At 31.7% G+C, this 15,484-nt stretch overlaps 1 protein-coding gene and 1 pseudogene across 1 annotated transcript; one reads left to right on the top strand and one right to left on the bottom strand.

Annotated features, from left to right (window-relative positions):
- The first annotated feature begins 5,930 nt into the window (after positions 1 to 5,930).
- Positions 5,931 to 9,377, top strand: LOC128170887 (origin recognition complex subunit 5-like). The gene is made up of 5 exons (XM_052836645.1): positions 5,931 to 6,009; positions 6,277 to 6,370; positions 6,915 to 7,097; positions 8,364 to 8,405; positions 9,105 to 9,377. Exons 2-5 carry the CDS (start codon positions 6,304 to 6,306, stop codon positions 9,260 to 9,262), a joined length of 450 nt encoding a protein of 149 aa, XP_052692605.1. The 5' UTR covers positions 5,931 to 6,009; positions 6,277 to 6,303; the 3' UTR covers positions 9,263 to 9,377.
- Positions 9,378 to 10,996: 1,619 nt separating this feature from the next.
- On the bottom strand, positions 10,997 to 12,339 carry LOC128170603 (uncharacterized; annotated as a pseudogene).
- Positions 12,340 to 15,484: the final 3,145 nt, after the last annotated feature.

The raw sequence follows: 15,484 nt of genomic DNA, 5'->3' as shown, positions 1-15,484 counted from the left end.
GTCTGTCTGCATATGAGTTATCGCGGGAGATAACTCGAACGGGATTTCGGAAACGAATAAAATGTTTGCAAGGGCTTACAAAAAAGATGCACATCAACCTGTAGCGCTTTAAATTATTAATGATAATTATTCTAATCATATCTAAATTACAAAATCGGATCTGATCTACTGATTTTTGGTATATTGCTCTATGTAAAATCAAACACCATCCTGGCGGTTCTCAGTACCAAAAATTTACGCAATATGTGACGTCAGCGGGAACGAGATTCGAGTACAAAGTGAGGTAAGAAACATAGGCCTAAATGAAATTTTTATGTATTATCGGAAGATCTCTGCTTCCCGTTTTGATAAATAAAAACCATCATTCGAAATTTTTGCAAATTATTATAAAGAATTCGTTACAATTATTTATAACTGCATAATAAAGATGAAGTGTATTGTGATGATGAACAGAGCTGAGCAAACTTTGCTTATATACTTAGCGTAATGTTATGGGCTTATGCAATAAAATATCTGATATTTTTTTCATTGAAGCATGACAAAAACATCCCTACACGGATATGGAGTTGGTACTATTTGGATGGAGGTGTGAACATGATGACATGCCTGTTGGCTGTATAAAAGGTGAGGATAAATCAAAGTACTAAATATACTGAGATTCTATAGGCCTACTCGAGCCAATCCAAAGCCTGAAAATTGTTCATTACATAGCTTGTTTTCTTCCAAAAGTCAAAAGAAGAGAAGGAAAGATCCTTCCATATTTTCCAGAGTGTCTTTCCGCCATTTATAGCAGGTTCGTAATTGAGTAAGCACAACAACTTACATGTACATGTAGTTTTGTTAAGAATTTGTATAGGAGATGTGAAAAATATTAGATAAGAAATCTATTAATGAATATCAAGATTACAATAGCTGTATTACTTATATACTTAATTATATCTAGATATTTATAAGATCAAACAAGAATGAAATCATTTAATAATTATACAACAATAATATTTGCAGAGAACCTTAAGTTTGCAGATTTGCAAAGACTCTTTGGAAAAGATTTTAAAAGCATGACAACCAACAACATTCCGGAAGAATTCATGGATGCAGTGGTAAGTAATACTTCTACTTTTTAAGAATTTTATGATAATTTGGATCAATGTTTAACATTGAAGCTCATTTAAGAGATTCAGACAACAGGCTTGAGCGAAAAGTTTATGTGTTGATCACTATTGTCTGTCTTAATTCTGTCCCTGGACAGTCTACATCCCTCTGTAAAATTTTGACATTTTCTCCTTCTCTAGAACAGTTAAGCCAATTTTAATCAAACTTGACACAAAACATAATTAGGTGAAGGGGAATTCCAGTTTGTTAATTTAACAATGGAAAGTCACACCTTCTTTTAGTGAAATTAGAATGCGTTGTTGTTTTTTAAAAAAATCTTAAAAGCCTTTGGTCGGAATAGCTGAAACTTGTATGGAAGCATTTTGAGGTATTGTAGATTCAAATTTGTTCATAAACATGTACCGGTAATGGTTCCTAGGGTTGGGCCACAACAGAAATTGTTTTTGACATTTAGAAATATTTTCCTAAAAGATTGAAACAACAAAAGCGGCTTGATGATTATGTGAGGAAAAATTTGAAAATCCTCTTAAACAAAATGTACAGTACTCTTCAAAGTTGTCCAAATGTTTTGTATTTGGCAGCATAAAGTAGATTTGATAAGTTATGGCTATTGATGCTCAGGTGAGCGATTTGGCTTATGTAATAAACTCACAAACTGAAAGCTTAAAATAACAATAAGGACATGGATCAGAGTGATAAAGTGAGAATCGTTGTATTCGGATATGACAAACATAAATTTATTGTATTTAATCAAATCTGCTTTAACGAGCATTTATCATGTTACTGCATGTAATATATCAATTAATTTTTTTTTATCTTCCAATACTAATAATTCACATTCAAAATAGATACCAGTATGCCATTCAGCAATAGGAAAATTTCATGAACACTGCATTATGTATATTTTCTTGTAGATTGATGAACTTACAAGCCTTTTCGAGAAGTGGAAGAAGAAGAAATTTGAATTATGTTCTTATCTAAATAACGAAGATTTTCCTAAGAAGATTATTGTCATTGTTTTCTGTTAATGTTAATTCTATATAAAGCAAATTAATTAGGACTTCAGTTTTCTTTTCAAAATATAACAGATTATATTCTCAAATTTAGATAAAAAGAGATCAAGATTTCAAGATTATTGAATTTAAAAGCTGCATAGTATTTTGTATGAAAATTGCATGATATTTGCATGATATTCGCATGAAACAACAGTGAAACATAAGATATACATTTTCGCATGAATATCGTGCGAAATTTTTATCATATGATATTCGCATGAAAATTATGTCAAAATCGCATGAAGTTTTCGCATGAAATTCATGCGTGTTACTTTTCGTCTCTTTCTCATGCGAAGAATTCGCATGAACTTCATGCGAATTTCATATGAGATTCATGCGAGCCACTTTTGCCTGTGTACGTCTTGTAGGATTTCATCTTACACACGCTTGTTTATTTCTAAAGATTAAAATACACGCAAACATCACAAGAAAGAAATTCTGCAAAAAGAAAGAATTATGAGTAATGTATTATTCTATTTATCAATTTCCCCCGTTGAACGTACGTGTTTGCATTGTGTATGAATAAGAGAGAGAACAAGAGAGAGGGAGTGAGTTTTTTTTGTTTTTTTGTTTTTTTTTAATATATTTTCGAACACATCTCTTAGAGTTCTGAAACTGTAAGAGAACATGTTTAGAACCATACCGGTCATGGTTTCTATTCCGGAACTGTAACAGAACAGACATTAGGGTCTCTTGTAGAACAGATAAAGGATTTGTCAAATCTCTTTCTGTAAAATATTAATCTAAAGACAGTTATTTGTCTTAATAATGGCCCAAGTGTTAAAAAGGTATTAAAACAAGATATAATAATATTTGGAATGTACAAGTGACAGAATTAATACTGATCTGTTCCACAACATTTTAAATTATTTTAGTATTGATAATTATGTCAAATGAAATTAATTTTTCTAATGCATGTCAATTGAATTATTGAATTAAACAAAATAATAAAGATATACACATGTTTATCATCGATCTGTACTGTTAATTCTCTTAATAAAATGTATCATTGAAAAGCTTACATCTCATTGAATTACTTAAGCTGTTTACAACAGCCTGTGAAAACAATTAAACAATGAAATGAAATAAATAATTTGATTTTTTTCTTCTTTTTTTTGGTACAGTTGAGAGGAAGAATCAAATTTTGTTGTAATCCGTTAACCTTTAATAAATACTTGTGTAACCAAATCTTCAAAACAAACAACCGCTGATAGTGTCTGTATCATCATTTATTTTAGTTACCTTTTTGAAAATTGCTTGTCCATAGGATTTGGGCATCCGGATCTAAAAATGTTTATTTGTAGATTTACCATATAAACTTATTAATTGATCTTTCTGGTTTTCAACGTTAGTCACAACAAAAGTCTGTGTAATTAAAGTAACAACTGATTTCATCCTTTATCAGGGCAGATGAGTGATCAAATTTCAGAATCAAAAAATGTTGTGATATCTGTCCAACAAGTCAGATTCCTATCGTCGGAGATTATGCCAGAATCATGAGCACGAAGAAACCCTGTCAACCGGAATAATAAAACCAGGAACATAATATAGACATTTGTTATAAACGAATTTCATCTCATATAATTAAAACATTAAAGAAAATTTGGATTGAAATTATTAACCATCACGAAGCATAAGTATCAATAAAAACATTGCTTACACTGTCTTCCTTGATTCAATGGGAACAGAATATGAATGCTAATGTAAACGATGTAACACAGGCAAAAGGTTTGCGAAGTGCAACGCAACAAATCTAAATACTTTCAATTTTTTCTAAAATCGTTTCAGAACATCAATCATTCAAAAATTGCGAAGACAAATTTTATTTTAAAACAAGCAAACATTCATTGATCGTTTGTTATGAATTATGTAATAAAAACATAACACCTAATTCTAAAGCATGGACGTTGCGTAACCTAGTTTTGATGTAACCCCTTTTAACGGGCTTTAGATATAATGACGAATACACAATTTATACTGTAATTGTTACGGCATGCCTGCATAAATGAACGAACTCATAAATAAATCTTCTGAAGCTCGACAAGTCATTTAATTTGCTGCATGTTTTTTCAGTTATGTAAAAATCAAAGTATTGGTTGGAATTTTATATTATAAGCAATTAACTTTACCTCCAAATTAATATTTGACATCGATCAAATAAATATGTCTACAGGCTATTACCATTTTTTGGCATTAGAGTCATTTTGCAGGAATATTAACCGTACTTCCTAAAGAAAGTTTGGGTATATTGTTGTTACCCTGTTCCGTCTGTCTGTCCGTCCGCCTGTCACGTTTACTTTCTCAAACTGCTCTTACATCTTATAAACCAGCAAACTGAACTCTTGAAGTTTGATTTGGGGTGTCATGTTGTTTTGAAAAAAGGTTTCAAAAATTCTCTGGTAGTCCTGGGGGTCAACTAATTGGTAAAAATGACGTGTTTTTTTTTGTAAAAAAAAACCTTCCTCCTCAAACTCCTCCTACATTTTCAACAATAGACAAATCATCTCTTGAAATATGTTTTGGGGTGTCCTAAAGATGCGCAATAAGGTTTCGGAAAATTTTAATTTTGTCTTGAGAGTCTTTTGATGGCTGAACAATCTGGTTTCAAAAACGTCATGATTTTTGGTAGTAGCCAAATGATCTTCTAGAATATGATTGGGGGTGTCATTTTGAACTGTGATCAGGTTTCAAAAATTTTTTTTGATCACGGGGATTGGTTGGCAACAAAAAATGACGTTTTTGCCAAAAAAGTATGGTTCACAGAAATCCTCTTACATCTTTGGAGTTCTCTTGGGATATGATAGGGGCTATCCAATAGATGTGCAATAAGGTTTTGAAAATTTAAATTTCATCAAGGGAGTAAAATAATAGCAGAAAATTTACGTTTATCGCTCCAAAAAAAACCCTACATCCCAGAATTCCTCTTATTCTGTTATGAATAGACACATCATTTCTTGGGATATAATAAGATGTGCAATGATATTTTTCATTTAGGAAGTCAAATGGTGTCAGAAAATTGACGTTTATCACTCCAAAAAAACCTTACATTTACACCTATTTTCATTGTCGAATGATTTATTAAAAACAAAATATAATTTGGGGTTTACAAGTTTTAGAAACAGATAAAATTTGAATTTGTAAAGTCCCTTAAACAAAGCAGGGTCATCATTAGGTTAGGAATTACCCACATTGGTCAAACACTACTGTCGTGCGACCAGTTCTCGCCAGGTACCATTTCTCGCCACTGCATTGTTAATTCTACTTTAATCCACAATATCATTTGACAAAAACAAAATAGGCGGCATTTGTGAATTTTAAAGCACAAGAGACATGATTTAATAAAATGAATGTAAATAGATAAACGGACTCAATTACAAACGTTATCCGTTACCAGTACATCGCTACGCATATCACTGTATATAGACATTGTTTGTTTGATTGACGGAAAATTTAACTTATTCGTTAAGATCTGCAAATATATTATTTTATGAAACAAAACTGAAATGCAATAAACTTAATAGTTTGCGTTTTTTAGTTCTGTCAGAAAAGAATTTACATTTAAACTGGGCCCTGCCACGACCTTCGACGAAATTAGAAATGGTCTCAATAATTAGAATGCCGTAATGTTTTTAATTATTCAGAAGTCAGCATATCTTTCATTAATTTAAGATCTTGTTAATCATATCTCATGACCGTGCATCTATTCTGCCACAATTTTACATTATAATAAAACATATTTTTTATTATAATTAACATATTGGAGGCGGAGCTTCCTCTATAAATTTAAGCATTTTTTAAAGAGCTGTGTCAGGAGAAGAAGAAATCTGGTGCAGTGTTGTCGGTAAGTAACTCTTTGAAGAACCAAATAAAGCAAACTTGTGATATTGGGATGTATTATTTCTTTTTTAAGCGTAAGAGTACCACTACCTGGCTTGTTTATTTGTTTTCTGTTGTTTTTTTTGTCAATATGTTTTTTACTTTGGCGTTTGATTGTATGTTTTCATTAGAGTAAAAGAACATAAATTAATCACAAACTGAAATAAATATACATCAGTATATTATGCATTTTCCTTTTGTATTACTTCTTTGTTATATTGTGCTTTTGTAGTGTTCCTAAAGTGGACCTGTATTCAAGATGAATAGTTTGATATTAGTTCTGATGGCCTGCCTTGTCTTAGCACATACGCTGGCAAATCCACACGGTAAGTTTAGTTTTTATTGATTTGATTATTCTAATATTGATTTAATCCGTTGTTGTTCCCGGGATGCATCAGACAGAAAGTTCCATAATCCACCATTTTCGTTATTTGATAACTTTATGTTTGCACGCAATTGTCAGATAAATTTGATATATCTGAACAAATTTAAATAGTTTGAGGGGAACTTGTATAAGTGTCAGTATAAAAAAAAAAAAAAAATTAGAACATTAACAAAAAGTCTGGTTATAGGTTTTCATATAAATCTGATTTACAATCTATGTGCTACAAATAATCATAATGACTTTTTTTGGTAATATTTTCTGATTGATAAAAAAAGAATAAGCTTTACAATATTAAATACTTGCGTATTCCTTTATCCGTCGATAAATTATCAGACATTGAGATATCTCATCAAAATATCATTTCTGATTTTCTTCGCAAAACATCTGATAAACGGGAAATGATTAGTCATATTAACTTTGTTGTGTGCTTAATTTTACTAAAACATGTCCAAAATTGATATATTTATATGTATATATAATTGTAGATAGTGGCGTCGAGGCAAGAAATTCAAATATTTCTGATGATATTAGTGACAGCGGAAGTAATGATGATGATAGCGGTGAAAACGGAAGTAAAGATGATGACAACGGAAGTAATGACGATGATAGCGGTAAAAACGGTAGTAACGATGAAAACAGTAAAACCGGAAAAAACAAGGATTACAGTGGTAAATACAGTAATAATAATAACGGAAACTCTATTTTTTCATAACCATACAGTATAATGGTTATTTGCCTTTCATATAGAATACATATTTACACTATTTCAAAAATGCACAATTAATATTCTGCAATAAGATTTGGGTGTGCGTTTTACAAAACACAATGATGAAGTCACACATTTTAAATCCAATCAAATGATCCTAACGTATAGGAGTAAAACACATGTATTAAAAAAAATTAGTTAAGCAATCAAACAATTGGATTTTTTTGATAGATGTGAACTTTGTTTATTGTTTTTTTTAAAGACATTACACGAGTAGGGAGCATCATTACATCTTTGGTATTGGATGTTTGGTTTTATTGGTATATGTATCACGTTTATGACAATTTTTTTTACTTCTTAGGTATCGTGGAATCATATAATTTTTTGGGTCAATGTTCGTGGGTTCCGAAAATTTATTCGTTCTTGCGAACGAAATTAATTGGTAGCAATTTTAGAGTTACCTAAATGAATTAAAAGACATTTTGTTTATGCGTTCCTGAAATTCTTGAGCAAGGGTATCCCAGGAAGCCAAGAACATCGGTCCCCACGATCAATAATGATTCCACATTATGAAGAAAAATATTTTACCGCGTAGATCAGTTAAGGCGTCTTTGGTACATATACGGATTCACTCAAATTGGTCATTCAAACCCAAAAGTCTTGAACAATTTATATAATCTAATGATTATTTACCCCCCCAACCCCTTCAAAAAAAAACCCCTGAAATTGAATGATATTTAAAACTATATTTGTCCTTTATATTTTCTTATTACTGTTAAGCTACTGCTTAAATATAAGTGTTTATTTTTTGTCAATTAAGATTGGAAAGAGCCTAAACACGAAATTGGGAGGAAACGCAACTCTCTCTCTCTCTTCTCTCTCTCTCCTCCTCCTCCTCCTCCTCTCTCAAATACGCAATTTCACAAAATTATAATTATGACAATTATATACCACCTTATCTATAGAACATACTGAACCAAATGCACATTTTATTTTTAAGGGGCCCTAATTTTATCTAGTGTACGCACATACAATTCATGCTAACTTGAAACATGCTGAAAATATTAAAAACTGTATCAAGATAATGTTTTGTAAAAACAAATATGCTTTAGGTTAAATGATATTTTTTTCAAATTTATTATTTCATTTACAATTGCTTTTTTTATTAGCTATGGGAGTTAAACATGAGATAGAAAATGGCCAATGTATTTGTTTATCGATTTTTCAGAGTTTGAACAAGACAGACAGAAATTCAACGACGAAATCGATGGTATGAATAAGTGGTTAATGTTAGCTTTCATAAAACGTTTATAGCTACTGATTGAAGAGACGGTGTGGTTTTTTTTCGATATTTGATATATCAACTCCTTTAAGTATTGTAAAAAATGTTATCATTACCAAATTGGTTGCAGTTTGTCAAAAATGCATAAACATTAAATTCTAATCGAATAGCCACATATTTCCGGGATCATTTGATGTGTAATGAAGACACATCACCATGTAAAAACGTACTAATCCGCACGATGTTACGATTATTAATTTTGAATATTTTGAATGGATTAATATCATAACAAAGAGTAAAAGGCACTCAATTGTAAAAAATTAAGTAATAAAGGAATGAAATCAATATCAATATGTTCTCAAATAACATATTTTAATATATTAAATACTTTAAATAAAAAATGTTAATCGGCGGGAGTGGGGGGTGTCGGATATTTAATACCTTATGATAAGATATACTATTGTTAACGTCTTAAAACAATTCCCGCAATATTCGTACATTCAGCTTAATAATGCGATTTCCAACAATATAATTGCTTAGGATATCGCTGTCGATATTAAACGTCGATTTGTCATTTAGTATTATTTGAATTTAACTCATATTTTAAATATGTTGTCATTAACAGATGAATTGATAAAAGTATCTTAACTGAGGCATGAATGCAGGTTAAGTTTTTGTATATTTCAGTCTGCAGACGAGCTGTCAAAGCCAGATGCGAACAGTTTATCATTATTAAAGATGAATGTAAAACATGTGCAGAACTTTTTGATGACCAAGCAGCATGCATCAATCTCGACTATTGCATATTTGATACAGAGACAGGAGTATGTTCTCCCAAAATTTGAGGGAGCAGTTCACAAAAAGTACTGTAAACTTGGACGTTGCGAAACCTAGTTTTGCCTGAGATTTGATGTAACCCTCTGTACATGATCACCTGTGATTTTTTTGGCTATAAATACCTGTCATGCCTGAGATAATAAATGTGTGGTTTTTTTTTTTTATTTTACTGAAGTTTTTCTTATTCATGCAAGCATGAAATCAATGTGTTGATATGGTTTACAAATTAAAATTTAAAGTCTTTAATCTCCACCAAAAAACAAAAACAAAACAAAACACTTCTGCCATAGTCACCTTTGAATGTTTACGGTGGTATGGGACATCTGTCGATATTAATGTGGATTAAAGTACTTTATAATTGAAAAACTTTCACCAGTTTAGAATTTTCAAATTTTACAATATTTAACCAAAAAATAGCTTTAAAAAATATTGGAAAAGGTCAAAATTGTAAAACCCACAGCGGGATTCGAACTCGTTACTTACAGGAACGTAGAAAACCCTCTAACCCACTGCGCTACGGAGTTATGTGACCATTTTAGAAAGAAACTACCTATATAATTACACTTTATTTAATTGTGTATTTCGATAAACAATACGTCACAACATGGAAGAGTCCCATACCACCTTAAAGGGATACAAACATTTTTATGGATCTGAAAATTTTTAAGGTTTTTAAACTAAAACTTCATATCTAACGTTGGGTGACTGATTGACATCTACACGGAAATACTTTTTATGGCGTCGATCGAAGATCGAAAGCCATCTAGGGATCGTACGTCCGGAAGGTGCAAATTTTAAGGAGCCAAACAACTCAAATGAGTGCAAAGTTTTCCTTATGTGTTTGAAGAAAAACAGATGACATAATTCAATATCGAGCAGAACTGTACGTCACGAAACAAGTTGGCAGATACAAAATGGTTGATGTCTTTAAAAATGTTCATATTTTATTGTAAACAATATGTCTGGGTTTCAGCGGATGAATACACTTGCACGGAGACATATGCGATAGTTAGACCTACATACTCAATTTGATATGAAATATACAAGCCTGCAAAACAGATTATATTGTATCCATATCGAATATTGACAATGCACAAATGTTTGATCTTTTAGAAACAAAACTTCCTACATCGAGCTATAAGTATATCTACAACCAAATGTTATCTTAAACAAAGAAGTGAACTACTTTCACTTAAACAACGCGAATGGGTGGTTTCTTTTATCTACCCCTGATCTTTTCGGCCCGTGTCATTTGGACCTTTGTGAATTTTAAATCAAATTGATAATAAGAGACAGTGTGTTTATCAGCAGTATACAATTTACAATATGAGCCAGTGTATGAGAAAAGGGGTCTTATGACATAAAAATCACAAAATTATATTTTGATTGCTTATAATGTAAGAAAACATGGGAAAACAGAATATGTTAAAATTATATTTTTATCTTGAAAATTAAAACTTCAATTTTAGGTTGAATGATGGCCTTTTATTTCATCATGACGTCGACATTGCGTACCGTTTATTTTGACGTCAAAATTGTTGAGATAATCGGCATTGCTAAATAAAAAATGTCTTTGACATTTGCCAATCACATCGTACAAATGAACATATTATTAGAGTAAACTACTTATAGAAGCCATACATTATTAAAATATTCGATAAGATACACAAACATAGATTAAACGTAATTATTCAATTGATTATTGATGGAGTTTAATAGTTGATAAAAGATGACGGGGCAATTTATTCCTCAGTGTGAGTGGGTGGACACAATTGATCTTGACATCTTGGTCGTACAAACGGTCTAACTTTTTGAAAAGATACTGAGTTCTTTCCCTGGACAATCCAGGAGGTGTTAGCTCTGTGGGAAATTTTCCAGGAATCTGCTGAAGTCCAGAGGGTTTAATTATCTTAATTCTTTTTCCATTGCATCACTATTTTCCTTAACGAAAACAAATCCTGCGTGGTCAGCACAAAATCGAAACGAATGGTATTTAGATATACCAGGCAAAGAGGTGAAAAATTGTTCCAAAAACTCTTTCCAGTTGTAGTACTTCCACGTAGAAGTGTCTCCTCCACTTTCATATAGAATTCCTTTATTTGTTGAAGACGAACGCTCAAAGACTTGCTGAAGTTCTCTCATACTGTCACAATCCGATCGACGGAACAGCTTTTTTGCACGTGCAAAACCTGCATCAATCAAACACCGTGTATGGCCAACTACTTGCATCAAATACGTAATTTGATGGTGCAATCCAGTGATCACTCGCCATGCCAAATAAGCGATTACAAATTTGTTCTTGTTTTGACCTGAAAAGAAATTGTTACATCGTTATTTAACATCAGACTTAAGGCGAGAAAAAATATATTCTCTCTAAAAATTTCAAATGGAGAGAGAGAGAGAGAGAGAGAGAATGATAGAAAATACCTGCACAATTATCAGAATGAAGCAAGCAATCTTTTCCTCCATAGCCATATGTACTAAGGCCATGATGCACCAAGGAGATAACTGTGTTTGGCCCATGAGATCCCGTACCATCTAATCCAAGCGTCTCATTTTCCCCTATCAAGTAATTATATTGTGTAGGTATATCGTCAACACGAAAACCGAATATATGTACTTTCTTTAAACTGAGAAAATAAAGCGGTCCCATTTGCCGAGCATGATGAAGTAAAGCAACATTTTGGCTAAAATCAAATGTGTAGTGAACTTTGGTAAAATCAGAGGATAAAGGCGGTATGTGGTGTCCCTGTCTATCTGCATTTTGTAATTCTTCAAGCGAGTCTTTTACAGTTTTCTTGTAGATATCTCTTTCCTTTTGCGCTACATCAATATGAGTTTGAAATTCATTTAGAGCCGCCAATTTCTCTTCTTCCATGCATGCGTCAAGCACCTGCTTCCTCAACAGTTCACACCTATGACAAACGTCAAAGCGTGGACCATATATCTTAATGTGGGAACAGCAGGAGGTCCAAATGTTAGTGAATGTGTGGTACTCCACTTTCCTAACATCATCTGTTTCGCATGCTGACTTGTATAAACTGTGAATTCCTTTCTTTGAGGAGTCACAAGGGAGAAAAATTGGAGGCTCTTTATCACTACCTCTGAGGGCCGCAGGCTGGGGTAGACCATGTTCATCGGCGTAGCCAATGATAAAATTTACAACTCGCTGTACATCATCAAAATTGACCGCGTGTTTGGGTTTCCTTCCTAGATTTCCATGTTGTCTAGAAACTGCACCCTTTTCAGAATAATGTTTCAAAATATTGGAAAGAGACTTCTTCCCAACATCAAACAAACTTTGGAAAGCTGATCTACAAATTTTCTCATGTTTAAAACTATAGTGGTACAAATGTACGAATTTCGAGATCTTGAACCTTTTCGGGTGAAAGCGGACGAGGCAGTATTAATAGAACCCATGATATACGCATCTTTCACATCTTTTTCCATTTCTCTTACATTGAATATATGATCAAGAATTACTGAATCCTCAAACTTTGAAAAACATCGGTGTCCGCATTTACAGTTTTGTTTTATGCCACCCAATTCTAAAGAAGTGTCATTTTCATTTAGACTTTCTTGTTCAGTGTCGGACAAATTATTTTCTGTTTCAGAAATTAAAAAATCATGTATTCTGCCTGATCTATTGTGTTCAATTTCTGTATCCTCCTGGTCACTTGTTACATAATCTGCTACTTCTCCATGATGTGAATCAGATGCTAATTCTAATCCAAAATGTGCTTGAAATAGATCGTCTAATTCCTGAAAAAATGCAATGAACTTTATCAGATTTATCTCTAAAATTGGTTGTTTTTTCATTACTACATATGTGTCGGAATCGGGGGGAGGGGGGGGGGGGGGGGCTTTTTTTTGGAAAGTTAGATCTAACCATTAGGCACATAGCATTATAGAGGCTTCAGCCCCCCCCCCCCCCCACTTTTTCTCGCCCCCACGGATTAAGAATTCTATGATTTGGGGAGAAAAAATTGGTAGCTAAGATTTTTTTTGAAGCAAGTTTTTTGTTTTTTTTTTTGTTTTTTGTTTTGCTTGTCAAGATTTTTGAATATTATTCTAGCCCCCCCCCCCCCCACACACACTTTCTATTTGCTTCCGACGCTACTGTATTGTATCCTATAAATTATATATGAATTGATCAACTTATTAATTCACACATTGTAATTAAAATTTATAACAAATTATTTACTAAAAATTGTAAACACTGTTTTTAAAATCCACTCTTAAACTTACTACATTTCTGATTGATTATTTTTTTTTCTGAAAGTGATTATTCTTGATAACCATGAATTTTATAATTATTCACATCTTTTCCACACGTGTACATACGTAACTTTATTTATTTCAAACCGTCTCTGATAAAGCTGTCCGACCATAGTTTTAGTGTTATGTTTACTATGTTGCTAAGCTATTTGTAAACAGCGGAGAATATGGAAGAGCGGTTGAGAAGTAACATGTATTCACTCAAAAATAAAAAATAAATAATTTGTAAACAATTACCTGTGAAATATATATGCAGAAAAATATGTAAATTTTGAATGTGTGCTGACCTAAAATGCATAATTGGACTGTACATTAAATGTAAACAATATATTGCCACTATATCCTACCCCGACTTCGCTTAGTGTGTACCGACCGACTGATCGCTTCTATATCGCATAACTCCTTTTCAAAAATTTCTAATAAACACCAAAACAATTTTTTTCAAACTTTCTCTTATAATTATCTATAATTACATCCATATTATTTGTAAAACTTGATCTTTCGATCTACGTGCGTATGGCTGGTAGAAAAAAAAATGTGTACACACATTCTCTCATAATTCATCGGTGCAAATGACAATGTAATGAAGCTTTAATGCATTTTTTAAAAAAGAAATACATTTATTATATAACAAAATATTTATGATTTGATGTATGTGGAATTAAATATTTGTGGATGAATTGTTTGTGCTGACGGTATTTGTTGATGTATATATATGTCAGGTTTTATTAACGACTCACTGCAAAGATTTCAATATGACAGTCAACGAATGTAAGTACAGTAATTTAAAGATTACATGCTATCAATTATACGAATATTTTCAACGCACAAATAATTATAAAACGTACCTGAAATTCAGAACTGACAATATCCATAGCGGCGACCATAAACAAAAACGCTAGGTTGAGATTCATTAGATTTTCGCCTTAACCATGCTTCATGAAAATGGAGCGTCATTGGAGTTGCAGACGTCGCGCAACGTGCCTGACGTTTATGACGTTTTCCACGCTTTGTAACGTTATGTCATAAGACCCCTTTTCTCATACACTGGCTCATATATAGAATTAAACACAATCATAATTTTAAAATTTAATTCTATATGAATAGAAAAAAAATCTAAAAAAAAATTAACTCCTAAGATATTTCTAAACTTAGATTTTTAATTAACATTCAAAACTTTTAAGGGGTAGGTGAGTCCATTTGTAATGAATTGCAATTTAATTAGTAATGTGATAAAAACATTTTTTTTTAAGTTGACTAATGTATTTTTCTTTATATTTGTTTTTAAAAAGAAAGTATAATTGATACCAATTTCTAAATGAATGGTCAATAACCAAATCAGAATGATTTTTGAAAATATTTTTAAAAATAACACTTAATTTTAATATTTCTATTATTTTAGTTGACTGCGTAAAATCTATATTATTTCTTTTCTGTTAAATTGACCGCCAAACTCAATTTTTATAAAATTAATCTCAAGCAAACAACAAGAAAAGTTGGTCTCATGTTAAGTACACACATTACTAAGAGTTACAGAATCAAACTTTGTTGTAAGGATTTTTTTTAATCTACCGTACCTAAGTGTACATTTGATCAATGAAGGAGAACCATAAATAAGACAAATAAAAAATATTTGCTTTTTTGTAATAGTGGAGATTATGTTGACTTTTGAAAAAAATTATTAAGGTTTTTATTCTTCAAATTAACTTTAACTCGACGCCATTGTGGCCCTTCAGGCCTTTGATTTTGAACTTGTAATTCCTAACAGTACACTTGCATAAAGGTGTGCACCAAAGCGAATAAATAGAATATGATTTAATTTTGATCAAATATTTACTTTTTTAATATTAAAAAAAATGATTCAATCTTTCATTTTATTCCCTTTTTTTAATTGGAAAGACTGACACAGAATTTATTTATTTTTTATTCTCATAAATGAAACTGAAACAATT

Source organism: Crassostrea angulata, chromosome 2 (genome assembly GCF_025612915.1).
Source record: "Crassostrea angulata isolate pt1a10 chromosome 2, ASM2561291v2, whole genome shotgun sequence".
Taxonomy (NCBI): domain Eukaryota; kingdom Metazoa; phylum Mollusca; class Bivalvia; order Ostreida; family Ostreidae; genus Magallana; species Magallana angulata.
The sequence above is the reverse complement of the archived record's forward strand: the minus strand, read 5'-3'. Positions and strand labels throughout refer to the sequence as shown.